This window comes from Embiotoca jacksoni, unplaced genomic scaffold (assembly GCF_022577435.1).
Source record: "Embiotoca jacksoni isolate LCO1_2020_lvr unplaced genomic scaffold, fEmbJac1.0.p SCAF_75, whole genome shotgun sequence".
NCBI classification, from domain to species: Eukaryota; Metazoa; Chordata; class Actinopteri; family Embiotocidae; genus Embiotoca; species Embiotoca jacksoni.
Window position 1 is genome coordinate 1,104,964 of NW_027185431.1, and position 11,663 is coordinate 1,116,626.

At 44.2% G+C, this 11,663-nt stretch overlaps 2 protein-coding genes across 6 annotated transcripts in view; one reads left to right on the forward strand and one right to left on the reverse strand.

Annotated features, from left to right (window-relative positions):
- Positions 1 to 309: 309 nt before the first annotated feature.
- On the forward strand, positions 310 to 9,537 carry LOC138215432 (clavesin-1-like). Its single transcript, XM_069177579.1, has 8 exons — positions 310 to 662; positions 2,406 to 3,306; positions 3,759 to 3,929; positions 4,160 to 4,278; positions 4,995 to 5,169; positions 5,249 to 5,359; positions 5,850 to 6,076; positions 6,544 to 9,537. Exons 2-8 carry the CDS (start codon positions 3,205 to 3,207, stop codon positions 6,620 to 6,622), a joined length of 984 nt encoding a protein of 327 aa, XP_069033680.1. The 5' UTR covers positions 310 to 662; positions 2,406 to 3,204; the 3' UTR covers positions 6,623 to 9,537.
- Positions 9,538 to 10,252: 715 nt separating this feature from the next.
- The window catches only part of unm_hu7910 (un-named hu7910), a 22,966-nt gene continuing 21,555 nt past the window's right edge, over positions 10,253 to 11,663 (reverse strand). For all 5 annotated transcript variants that reach the window (XM_069177576.1, XM_069177572.1, XM_069177571.1 and 2 more), the window contains 3 exons: positions 11,597 to 11,663; positions 11,137 to 11,270; positions 10,253 to 10,951 (listed from right to left, as the gene is read on the reverse strand). The exon at positions 11,597 to 11,663 is cut by the window's right edge and continues 25 nt beyond it. In XM_069177576.1, coding sequence (XP_069033677.1) covers positions 10,801 to 10,951; positions 11,137 to 11,270; positions 11,597 to 11,663 — 352 coding nt within the window. In that variant the 3' untranslated portion in view covers positions 10,253 to 10,800. The remainder of the gene's footprint in view (positions 10,952 to 11,136; positions 11,271 to 11,596) is intronic.

Here is an 11,663-nt window from a genome sequence, read left to right on the forward strand (position 1 = left end):
AAAAAAATAGCTTTCAATTTCAGTTTTAGCATAAAAATATAGGCCAACTTAAAGTAACAAAAAAATAAAAGCGCTCACTTATAATATTGGTGCACTTGTGTTTGTTGTGTCTGTTTAATTAGCAGTAACTTAAATACTTGAAGAGTTGTAACGCAGTAGAAATACAGAATAGAAACAGTCCTGCTCAAGAGGGAGTCAAATGTATTGCGTTAAAATTAACTTCTGCCAGAATCTCATCTGGTCACTGTGGGTTTTATTTTGAAAATAGTGACCGGAAGCGGTGTGGTTCATTCTACAGACTTGACTGTGTCGGAGCATCCTGACGTCTTCTCTCGGAGCACAAAGTGAAAACGCACCTCCTCCTCCTCCTCCTCCTCCTCCTCGCGCGTTACGATGCCCACACGGACTCACAAGGACGGGCTTCATCCTCTCGGACGCCTCCGGGACGTTTAATGCTGTTATTCTTTGGCTTTTTTGTTTTTCTGCACGTTTCCTTTCGTTAAATCTGACGCACATCTCTTTTGTCCGCGGGATTCCGATGGCCACCACCTCCTCCTCCTCCTCCTCCTCCTCCAGCGCCGCCGTCCCCAGCATCAGCACCGCGGGCCAACCAGGACGGCCGGGCTTCACGCAGCTCACCTCGCAGCTCGGTGTCCTGTCAGGTACATTTCTCTCTCTTTCTTTTTTTAAAACGACGCTAAAATGCCGCAGAACTGCAGCAGATGTCCGATAAAAGGTGCTCACTTGTTTTAGAGGATGCTGCTGCATGTTGTTGCCGGAGGACACTTGTCTTCACATGATGAGGGTCACTTTGATCATCAAAGATTCAGACGTTGCTCGGGTTGGTTGTTTAAACATCTCCTCCTGGAAGACAACATGGAGCTCCTGCGGGACATCGGAGTGTCTCCGGCTTTCTGTCATCACGATGTCTCAGTGGACACACAGATCCGGCGACATCTGACACAATTAATGCGAGTGGCAGATGGGGACGAGCTGGGGGCGGGGTGGGGGGGGTGGGGGGGTGCAGGCCGGTGGGTGGGCAGGAGGTCAGCTGCGGCCACCGACCTCCCTCCACCCCCCCTCCCTCCCAGGTGTTAAAAGCTGGAATACAAAATGAAGGTTTTTTTAAATAATGTTGAGTGGAAAAAGTAAAAAGACAAAGAAGCTGCAATAAAAAAAAAGAAAAGGAAATCTGGTGGAGAGCAAAGTGTCCACAGATCATTCTTCTCATGTTTACTCCTTAAACATGCAGATATTTTTTTAAACATTTTGGCATAAATGAGCCTCCGTGTTTTAATATCATAGGAAGATATTTTCATTGATTACAAAATAATTTATAAGTGATAAGTTGTTGATAATTCCTTTGTTGTTGTCATGGAAAAACTCTCATTATACAGACGTCACCTGAACCGTGTTCCTTGTTTGAGTCGTTATTTATTCGAACACTAGAGGGCGCTTAGTTTTAAAATGTAGCTTCAGGGTCGTTAGGGGACACAGTTTGTTGGACGGGTTAAAAACTAGCCCACCTTTTAATCGAATCGTATTTACTTCGTGAACAATTACGACCGATCACTTGTACTGATGATTCCGTGATTTGAATTATTGCGTACTCTTTCTTTAGCTTTATATTTTAATATCCTACAGACCGATTGTCAATCTACCAGTACGTGAACATTTCTGATTTCACCACAGACCTGAAACTGGAGCAGAGAAACATCCGATTTTGGGGGAACAGAAAGTGTTCGTTGCGCTGAGCCGGCGTGATGTCATGTTGGAGAAGCCTGTTGCCATGGCGCCCACTGTTCAGGTGATTAGTGTTATCTGGGCTTTAAAAGACGCAGCAACAGACAGGAAACTGAAACAAAGTGACAAAAACAGAAGAAGAACAGACAGACTAAATACAGCAGGGAGGGAAGGACAACGAGGGACAGATGAATTTAACAATCATACAAAGGGCAGGAAGTAAAACAAGACAGATATTAAAACAGGAAGCACCAAACCCAGACTGACCTGAAGACTACGAACCAGAACAGAAGCTCAGAAGGTCCCGGTGGAACTCGGTGTTGACAGTCTGACTCTGGGGGACCAATTCACGGTGACACCAAGAAAACCCACCTGGTGTCTCCTGACCTGACGACTTCTTCGGTCTCGGACGGTGAAGCTCCGCCCCTCTTGAAACGTGATGTCATCAGAACACCTCGCCCGGCTCGTCGCTTCATCGCCGTAGACTTTCTGAAGACTTTCAAGGTTCTCTGTTGAAGATTTACAGAGTTTGATGTAAAATCTGCTGTTTGGTAAAAGCTGAACCTCAGTTGTACTTCAGGCTCTGATGTTCAATGGTTTCAGTCTTTGATCACGTTGAAGAGTTTCATGGACGGTAACTCTTCATCTGTTCTCTCTTCCAGGTTAAAGTCCTCCCTCGGAGCAAGTTGCCTTAACTGACCGACTCCTCCCGAACGTCCGACCGAGTGCAGAACAACGGGACTCATCGCCGTCCGACTCCGAGCGGCCTCAACATGAAGAAACATTCGAGGTTGGACGACGCGGCCCGATAAAACCCTGAAACCAAAACCCGACAGAGCGATGAGCGACAGCAGGAGGAGGAGGGAAGCTGAACCGGGGGAAAATTAGGACAAAAAAAATATGCCAATTTTTCTCTGACATTCACAGAACTGTCTGTTTACCTGATTGTATTTTTTTAAGAATAAAGGGAATCGAAACATGACCGAGATTTTAGGTCTCTGAAACATTTTAAACCCAAAAAACCCCAAAAAAAACTGATTCTCTTTTTTCCACCCAAAGTTAGAAGACTTTCAGCTTCAGACGACGATGTAACGAGAACACAGCGACCGTCGGACAACAAACCAGCGGATTGTATAACATACGCAACACGATTGTCCTCTGCTGACGGAGAATTGTGAATCGCTCGCTACTTTATGAAAATCGGAAATTCAAAGACGTCACAAACAAAGACAGCAAATACGATTGTGTTAGAGATAAAAAAAAATTTTTTAAAAAGGGGCAAAGACTGAAGTGTTTAAAGAACTGAGCCACCAAAGACTCAACAACAAAAACTGTTTGGATCCTAAAATCTAGAATCCGTCTTGGACTCGGAGGTTGGAAGTGTTCGGACACGTCTGCAGGTGGATTTAAGGGAACTGCATTCATTTGGGACGTTGGGGAACCAAGCCGGAGCCGGACTCCATGATGACCCACCTGCACGCCGGCCTGAGCGCCGAGACGACGGAGAAGGCTCGGCTGGAGCTGAACGAAAACCCGGACACGCTGCATCAGGACATCCAGCAGGTAAACGGCTCCTTCAGGGCTTCGCTAAATGAGTCGGTGCCGTTTGTTCATCTAAAAATAACAAAAAACTCTTAAGAGTCACATAAAAGTCGAAAATCTGGATTTTCTTTTTAAACATTTGGTTCAAATTTGCACCTCCTCCGTTTGAACTCTACCGGGCGTCTTTAAATGTTGTCTGCAGAGTTTTATTGAAAACTTGTGGAATTATGATTGAAATCAGAAACTATGTGACCAAGAAATAAGTGAAGCTAACGTTGGAGCGATATTCAGTCGTGTGCTGGAAAGGAAGCGAACGAATAATCTTGAAGGAATAATCCTCATAAAGACACCGACTTCAGTTCTGGAGCGAAGGACGCTTCCACTGTGAATTGGACTGTGTTGTAATGTTTGTTCTGGTTTTCATATTGAAGGATGTTATTCCTTGTTTGAAATGTCTCGTCTGCGTCCTGAAGGTGCGCGACATGATCGTGACGAGGCCGGACATCGGCTTCCTGCGAACCGACGACGACTTCATCCTCCGCTTCCTCAGAGCCCGGAAGTTCGACCAGGTGGAAACCTTCAGACTGCTGGCTCAGTACTTCCAGTTCAGACAGCAGAACCTCGACATGTTCCAGAGCTTCAAGGTTCGTCTGTGCTTTGGAGGTTTGAACACTTTGAACGACAGGTCGCAGCGTGTTTTGGTTTGACACGGTAGAAGTGACCTTTACGGCGGTTAACCAACGGAGGGAGGAAAGCCTCCGACTCTGTTGTGGATCTTCAAAGTGTTTGTTATTCGTTTCCTGCGGTCGTATTCCCTCCGTCAGCGATCTGTCATGTGTTGAGGTGAACGTGTTGTGACTGCTGTGTTGACCAGGTGGACGATCCCGGCATCAAGCGAGCGTTGATGGACGGATTCCCCGGCGTGCTGGAGACTCCGGACCAACACGGCCGAAAAATCCTCATCCTGTTCGCCTCCAACTGGGACCAGAGCCGGTGAAGCACCGACGTTCTTCTATCTATTGTTCACAAAATGTTTAATCTATCAAATGACAAGAACAAAAAAAATGGCTATCACAACTTCGCAGTTGGACGATCTAAAAATCGATTCTTACGTTGACATAAAACGATGAAAACAGCTTAAAAATACTGAAATGATTTCATATTTCTGTTGATTTATATTTTCTGAGGACTCTCATTGACACTTCACAGATTTGAACCCTAAATCGATCTTCCTCCGACTGATTTTAGAGTCGGACCGAAGTTCTGTCAGTTTAGGGAGATCGATTGATTAATCTCAGAACCGATCAACGATCTGGCTCTATTTGAAATTTCAGGAATTTTGCTGAGGAATCATCTCTGGATGGAGATCCTGAATACCAGCAAGCAAAATCTCCATTTCAGATGTTTAATTTCAGACAGACTGAAAACAAACGTTTGTAAAAATCATGGTTGCAAAGAGAAGACCGGAAACACGATGTCCTCACAAGGTCTAAAACGGACATCGGTCCTCAGAAAGATGGATAGACAAGCACACATACACACACACTCATCTGTCGCTGCACTGATTGGAAACACGAAGAGCTTAATGAGTCATTTCTGTTCTTCGACTAAACTAGAGACGAGTCCAGAGCGGTAGTTAAGACCGAAGGCCGGTCACGCTCGCTGTAACTATCGACCGGCTGATTAATACCGACAACTGTCTCCACCAGGAACTCCTTCACGGACATCCTGCGGGCCATCCTGCTCTCTCTGGAGGTTCTGATCGAAAACCCGGAGCTGCAGATCAACGGCTTCATCCTCATCATCGACTGGAGCAACTTCTCCTTCAAACAGGCATCCAAGCTCACGCCGAACATCCTGAAGCTGGCCATCGAAGGTCTTCAGGTAAACGCTGACGGCGGAAAACATCCGGCCGCGAGTCCGAGTTTACTTTAATCTGCTCGTCTCCTCTTCGTCCCCTCAGGACAGCTTCCCGGCCCGGTTCGGAGGGATCCACTTCGTGAATCAGCCCTGGTACATTCACGCCATGTACACCATCATCAAACCCTTCCTCAAGGACAAGACCAGGAAACGGGTGAAGACATATTTCCATCCTCCATCTTACTCTTGTTTTTGTTCGTAATGTCTTTCCATTTGTTTTCTGTTTTTACGCCACCGATCCAGTTTAGGGGGAAATATGTCCAGAACCCCTCGAGGGAATTTGGTCCAATTTGGCAGAAACATTCACTTGATACCGAGGATGAGCTGATCAGAATTTGGGGGGCAAAGGTCAAAGTTCAAGGTCACTGTAGCCCCAATTAGACATATTCACATGAACGCGATATCTCGGGAACACTTGGATGGAATTTATTCAAATTTGGCAAGAAAATTAATTTAATACCAAGAATGAACTGAATAGAGTTTGGAGAGCAAAGGTCAAAGTTCAAAGTCACTGTGACCCCATGTTCTCCTCATCCGTCCGTACTGTTTTTATGAATCTAATATATCCAAATCTCTTTGAGGGAACGTGTTCCCTCCTCTCCTCTTGTTCCCCTCCTTTCCCATCTCCTCCTCCTCCTCCTCAGATCTTCCTCCACGGCAACAACCTGAACTCGCTCCACCAGCTCATCCAGCCCGAGTGCTTGCCGTCGGAGTTCGGCGGGACGCTGCCGCCGTACGATATGGGCATCTGGGCGCGAACGCTGCTCGGACCCGACTACAACGACGAGACCGAGTACACGCTGACCTACGACGCCCTGCACGTCAGGGAGAACTGTGGAGGAGGAGGAGGAGACAAGGACATGATGAAGAGGTGAGGAGGAGATGCATGATGAAATGACATTAAAGGTTCATTCGGCTTCATTTCATCCTGCTGTGTTTCCTTGAATGACGTCTGATCGTCCTCATAATCCCTCATTCATTAGAAAAGAAGATTCAAGAAGACCTGTTTTTGGGGGCGTGTCTGTTTGATTGACAGGTCTGTGGTGCAGTCAGGTTACAGATATCGGTGGGCGGGACGTAGTATCGTCAGGTTTCCAATCAGATCGGTCAGATCCACCTCTGGCTCCTCCCCCAGCTTGTCCAAATATGGTCACTTCCTGCTCTACAAACCGAAGGGTGACGTCACGGTTTCAGGGAGCTCGAGCTTTTTACCTCGAAAGACTGTTTTAATCTCGTCTCTCTGAATCTCTACGAAACAGCAGGCTGAAATAAATAAAGCAGAATGATCCTTTAACGTAAAGATGGAAGCTGGAAAACCAGAAGCTGTTTGTGTTTCAGGTCTCAGTCGGCGGTGGAAGCAGGAACTCTCCGACAGACGGACAGAGAGACCAGCACACCGCTGCTGGCCCTGGACTGAACACACACACACACACACACACACACACACACACACACACACACACCACACACACACACACACACACACACACACACACACCACACACACACACACACACACACACACACACACACACCACACACACACACACACACACACACACACACACACACACACACACACACACACACACATTTACTCCAACACACTTCTTAAAGACCCACTTTAACACACTCAGTATGAGCTGCTGGATTTAACCTGCGTCCTCTCGTCCTGTTGACCTGAACTCTGACTGAACTTCCTGAACAGGGGACACACACACACACACACACACACACCCTTCTATCTTTGTGAGGACCCTCATTAACAACAGATAATACAAATACAATTAAATTCTCTAGCAGGTTAAATGAAACATAAAATTAAAACTTTGTTATATTTAAAGGAAAAACAGACTAAAGGACACATTTCAATCTTCATGTTTAAAACATCGTTCATTTTGTTTTTATTTTAATGTGTTGAACTGTCCAACAAATGGACACAACATTTAGGGTTTGATGCAGCAAAGGAAACAAAAAGACGCATAAAATAACATAAATAATATTCAGAAGTGTCTGATTGTCTACGTTTCTAAAAAGTAACCGTTCAGGAAAACAAACGCTGCAGACGGTCGAAAAGAAAACACACTTTTAGGTGTTAAATAAATTCAATAAAAAGTTCATCTTAACAATGAAGTTTGAGGTCCAGTCGAAAGTTCTGGACGATCAGAACGAGAAGTGGGACTCTGCAGCTTTGAACGCTAACCCTGCTAGCGTGCTACAGCTGATAGAGGACAACTAGAGCTCGGACAAAACGTTCCCGGTGGAACTGAAGCTCTCGAGTTTCTGCTCAGTTTCAGTTTCAGGTCAGAGACACTGACAGGAAGTACCAAACGGGTATGGAACAGTTCAAGTCACAAAATGACAACAAGTCCTCACAATCCAGACATGTCCTCACTACCACGTTGGACAAGTCACATGGGTCCTCATGAAGATGAAGAACACACACACACACACACACACACACACACACACACACACACACACACACACACACACACACACACACACACACACACACACACACACACAGTCTGTCCTGTCTCTGAGCCGTCCAATGCCTCCCAGCTGAGCCAGCAGCGTCGGTCCTGATGTCCACAGCTCGCCATTTCGCCGCCGTCACATCCAACACTGATGTTTCTGTGAGCCGAGTCACAAACAAACAAACAAACAAACAAACAAAAAGCCGGAGGAATCGGACGTGTTGAAGCGTGACGGGATGTGGTGAGACTATATTTAAAACCTCAGAGAACACATCGACGTCACGCCGCCAGTTTCAGCCACGAAGAAGACGACGGAAAGACGAAACAGTTACAATCAAAAATAGGATTAAGAACCATTTGAGATCACGTTGCACCAACAAGGATTCATTTGAACTAAGATTTAGAGTTCATTCAATCTAAAAACCTTCAACAGATTTTATCATTCTATTATTGATTTTGTCTATTGAGGGAATAATTGGAACTACAGCTCCCACAATGCTTCCAGGGATGTAAACAGGAAGTAATGTGTTGCCATGGTTTCAGTTCATTAGCCGAATTCCTCATCAGCAGTTGTTGTTTACGACGTATTCATGGATGTTCAGAAAACTTTCACCTGATTAATCTGATTCTGAAGAAAACTCAAAAACAGGAAGAAAAAAAAAAACATTTTTTAAATGACATATTCTCAAAGGTAAAATAGTTTAAAGCTGCAATAACCAAAATATTATTGAAATGGCAATCAGTCCTTCAGCTGCTGGTTTTGGTTTTTTATTTCTTGTTGGATCTGATGAGAGAAATCCCCCAAAAAGTCGCTTCGCTCACTGATGGAGACCAAAAACGAGCTAAAAGAGTGAAACTAAAACAATACATAGCCTACGTGGAGTAATGACGGCAGATTTGTTTATTTTTTACAGCTTGATGTGCTGCCCCCTAGTGGTTAAAAAACTAATAGTGCAGCTTTAAAGAAAAGTTTCAAAATTAAATCTTAAATTTAAATCTGAGTTTAAAGATAATCCTTTTTGGTGGAACCAAACCTTGAAATGTTTTAATGTTTTTCACCTGTTAATCAGCGTCGTGTATCTAAATAAGAATGAAAATACTTTGATTTCAGCCAAATCTTTTTATAACTTGGCAACAAAAACTCACTTTTGAATCGTAAAACGTTGGAGGCGGAAACATTTAGTCGGACGACGTGAAAAGAAAACTTCACTTTGGTAGAATATTTTTCACCTTTTTTTTTTGGGTACAACAACAAGCTCGCGTTAAGTTACACCGACTTTGCACAAGTATTTCAAAATAAAAGCACTGCATACGTGGCCACGATGACTCAGCACCGACAATATAACCGGACGGCAGTTCACGTGCATGGAAATGGAAAAACAACAACTGTTCTACCAGAGTGAAAAAGTTCTTGCTGTGACGACACCACAGGATGCCAAACTCTCACCTTTAACCTCTCCTGCTGTGAAGGCAAAGATTGTTTTTATTCAATCCAACTTATTTGAAGATTGTATATTATTGTTACTAAAGTATTATCACACTGCAAAAAAAAAAAAAAAAAAAAAAAAAGTGACGCACTGGGCTAATTTTATCCTGAGATATTTGAAGTTATCATCACTTCCTGCCGGAGAAATGACTCAGACTTCAGTTTAATGTGCAGGTTGATGATATTTGTAAAAAAAAACAAAAGAAATCAACCAAGAAGAGCGACTTGGCGAGTTTGTCATATTTTTTTTTGCAGTGTGTTTGACTCATCATCAGGGCTACACTGAGCAGTGATCTGATCTCCACTCGACTGTAATGTAATGTATTTCCTTTCAATGAATGTATAGAAGTAAACATTTACACCATCGCGGTGGTCGCAGTGCGCTTTCTTTCAAAGTGGGACTTTTATTTTGAAAAGGAAAACAGGACGGTGAGACTTCCGTTTTCTTTATTCCGATTATGTTTTCGTGTTGATTTGTTTGAGGTTTACTGCAACAGAATGTGATGATTTGAATATCACGTAAACACATATTTAACGGAAAATAGAACAAAGACAACATATCAGATGATGGAACTCAGACATTTTATTGTTTTATGAAAAATATCTGCTCATTCTGAATTCGATGTCAGCAACACATCTAAAAAAACCTAAGTTGGGACAGGATGATGTTTCTATCTGGTTTCTTCTTTGGAGAGTTTTAACCTGCATTTGCGGACGCAGCAATGAACTGTGTTCACAGACGATGGTTTTCACAAGTGTTCCTGAGCCCATGCAGTGATTTCCACTCCAGAATAGTGTTTTTTTTTTTAATGCAGTGCTGCCTGATTAGTTCTCAGATGTTTTTTAGTGTTACGCAACTTTTCCCATCTTCTGTTGATCCTATCCCAACTTTTTTGAGACGTGTTGCTGCCATCAAATTGAAGTTTCAACATTTGACAAGTTGCCTTTGGTCTATTTTTAATTAAATAGGTGTTTGTGTGATTTGGAAATCATTGCTTTCTGTTTTTATTTACATTTTACACTGCGTCCTAACAGGGTTGTAACACAAACAGCTGCTTCAAGAAATAATGAAAACACACATTTCTTCATATTTGCAATTTTTTTGCAGTTTTTATTTTTAATATAAATATAAATCATCTTTTATAACATCTTGTGTTACCTTGTTAATGTGCAAAAGTGATGAAAGAGTGAAACCGAGAAAAAACCCGCCTGGATTAACGGACGAAGTGCGAAGTGGTCGCGGACGGTCGAGGCGTCGTCCTTCATCACATTTCTAACGAGATTCCTCCGGTTGGTTTCTGGACGTTTGGAGACGGTTTCATTTCTCAGAGCTACAAATTAAAACGTGAAATCCATGTTGTTGTTGTTGTTGTTGTTGTTGTGGGAACAGAACCGGGTCTAGATGGGGCTGAAAGAAGTACCGCGTGAGTGGAGCTTGTTGTCGGGTCAGTAGTAACAACGGGGGAAAATACACGAGTTTAATCACATCCTTCAGGCTGACGATCCTTCGGCAGGTTTAGTAGTTTATCCACGAACGGAGGAAGACGTCGGACTTCCCGCTTCCTCTCGCGCCACAGAAGAAGAACCGGCCTGTCCGTCTGTCCTCGCCGGGTACCGAGACTCCATCGTCTAAATCGGGCTCAAAGTCTGCCGCTGGCTCTGCGTGAGCTCCGGGTGCCAAACGTCCACGATGAAGATGAGACGGAAACTGTCGGCGTCCTGCCAAACCTCGTGCTCGAAGGAGTCGTCGAAGATCAGGACTTTACCTTCGTCCCACGTCCTGAGACAGGAAGTGAGGAAGAGGAGGAGAAATGTGTTAAAACGTCTGACGAAGAACGAGCAGCTAAATGAAAAAAAAAGTGCTCAGAAAAATAGCGCTGACGAAGGAAAACGACGAAGACAAGAAAGGAAACGAGAGAAGACATGAAGATGAAGATGATGAAGACGATGGAGGATGAAGATGACCTGGTCTGGTCGGTGCAGCGGATCCTGCAGCCCTGTTTGGGGATGACGAGGCCGAGGTGCATCCTCAGTCTGCAGTTGGTGGGGCCGGTGTGGGGCCACACGTGGGTCCCCGGCTGCATCACAGAGAACTTGATCTGGACAGAACCAGAACCAGAACGTCAGGAGGTTCAGAGGGTGTTTTAAGGGTTCAAACAGGAGAGTTTGGGATATTTTTAGCCCTAAAATCATCATATTGTTACTTGTGACTCATCTTTTGTCTTTATATCTTTATTTAGTCGGTTAAAAAACAAAAAAAATCAAAATCACGTGACTCAATTTTACTGCAAAAAAACCACAAAAAACTCTGCAAAATATTTTTTAAATTTTTGCTGCAAAATGGAACATTTCAAAAGAAGAACCGGATTGTAAACACAGGAAGTTAAACTCCTGTGCCGGTCCGCGGACCCCCGCTGAGTCGTACCTGTCCTCGCTTGCAGCCGGTGGCTTCGGGGAATCTCTCCAGCAGCGAACACGTCTTCGGGACGCTC

Bases quoted from the DNA above. Each gene is read 5' to 3' on its own strand.
- LOC138215432 (XM_069177579.1), top strand. From the start codon at position 3,205: ATGATGACCCACCTGCACGCCGGCCTGAGCGCCGAGACGACGGAGAAG. The intron at 5,360-5,849 runs GTGAAGACATAT...CCTCCTCCTCAG, and splicing joins AGGACAAGACCAGGAAACGG to ATCTTCCTCCACGGCAACAA. The intron at 6,077-6,543 runs GTGAGGAGGAGA...TTTGTGTTTCAG, and splicing joins GACAAGGACATGATGAAGAG to GTCTCAGTCGGCGGTGGAAG.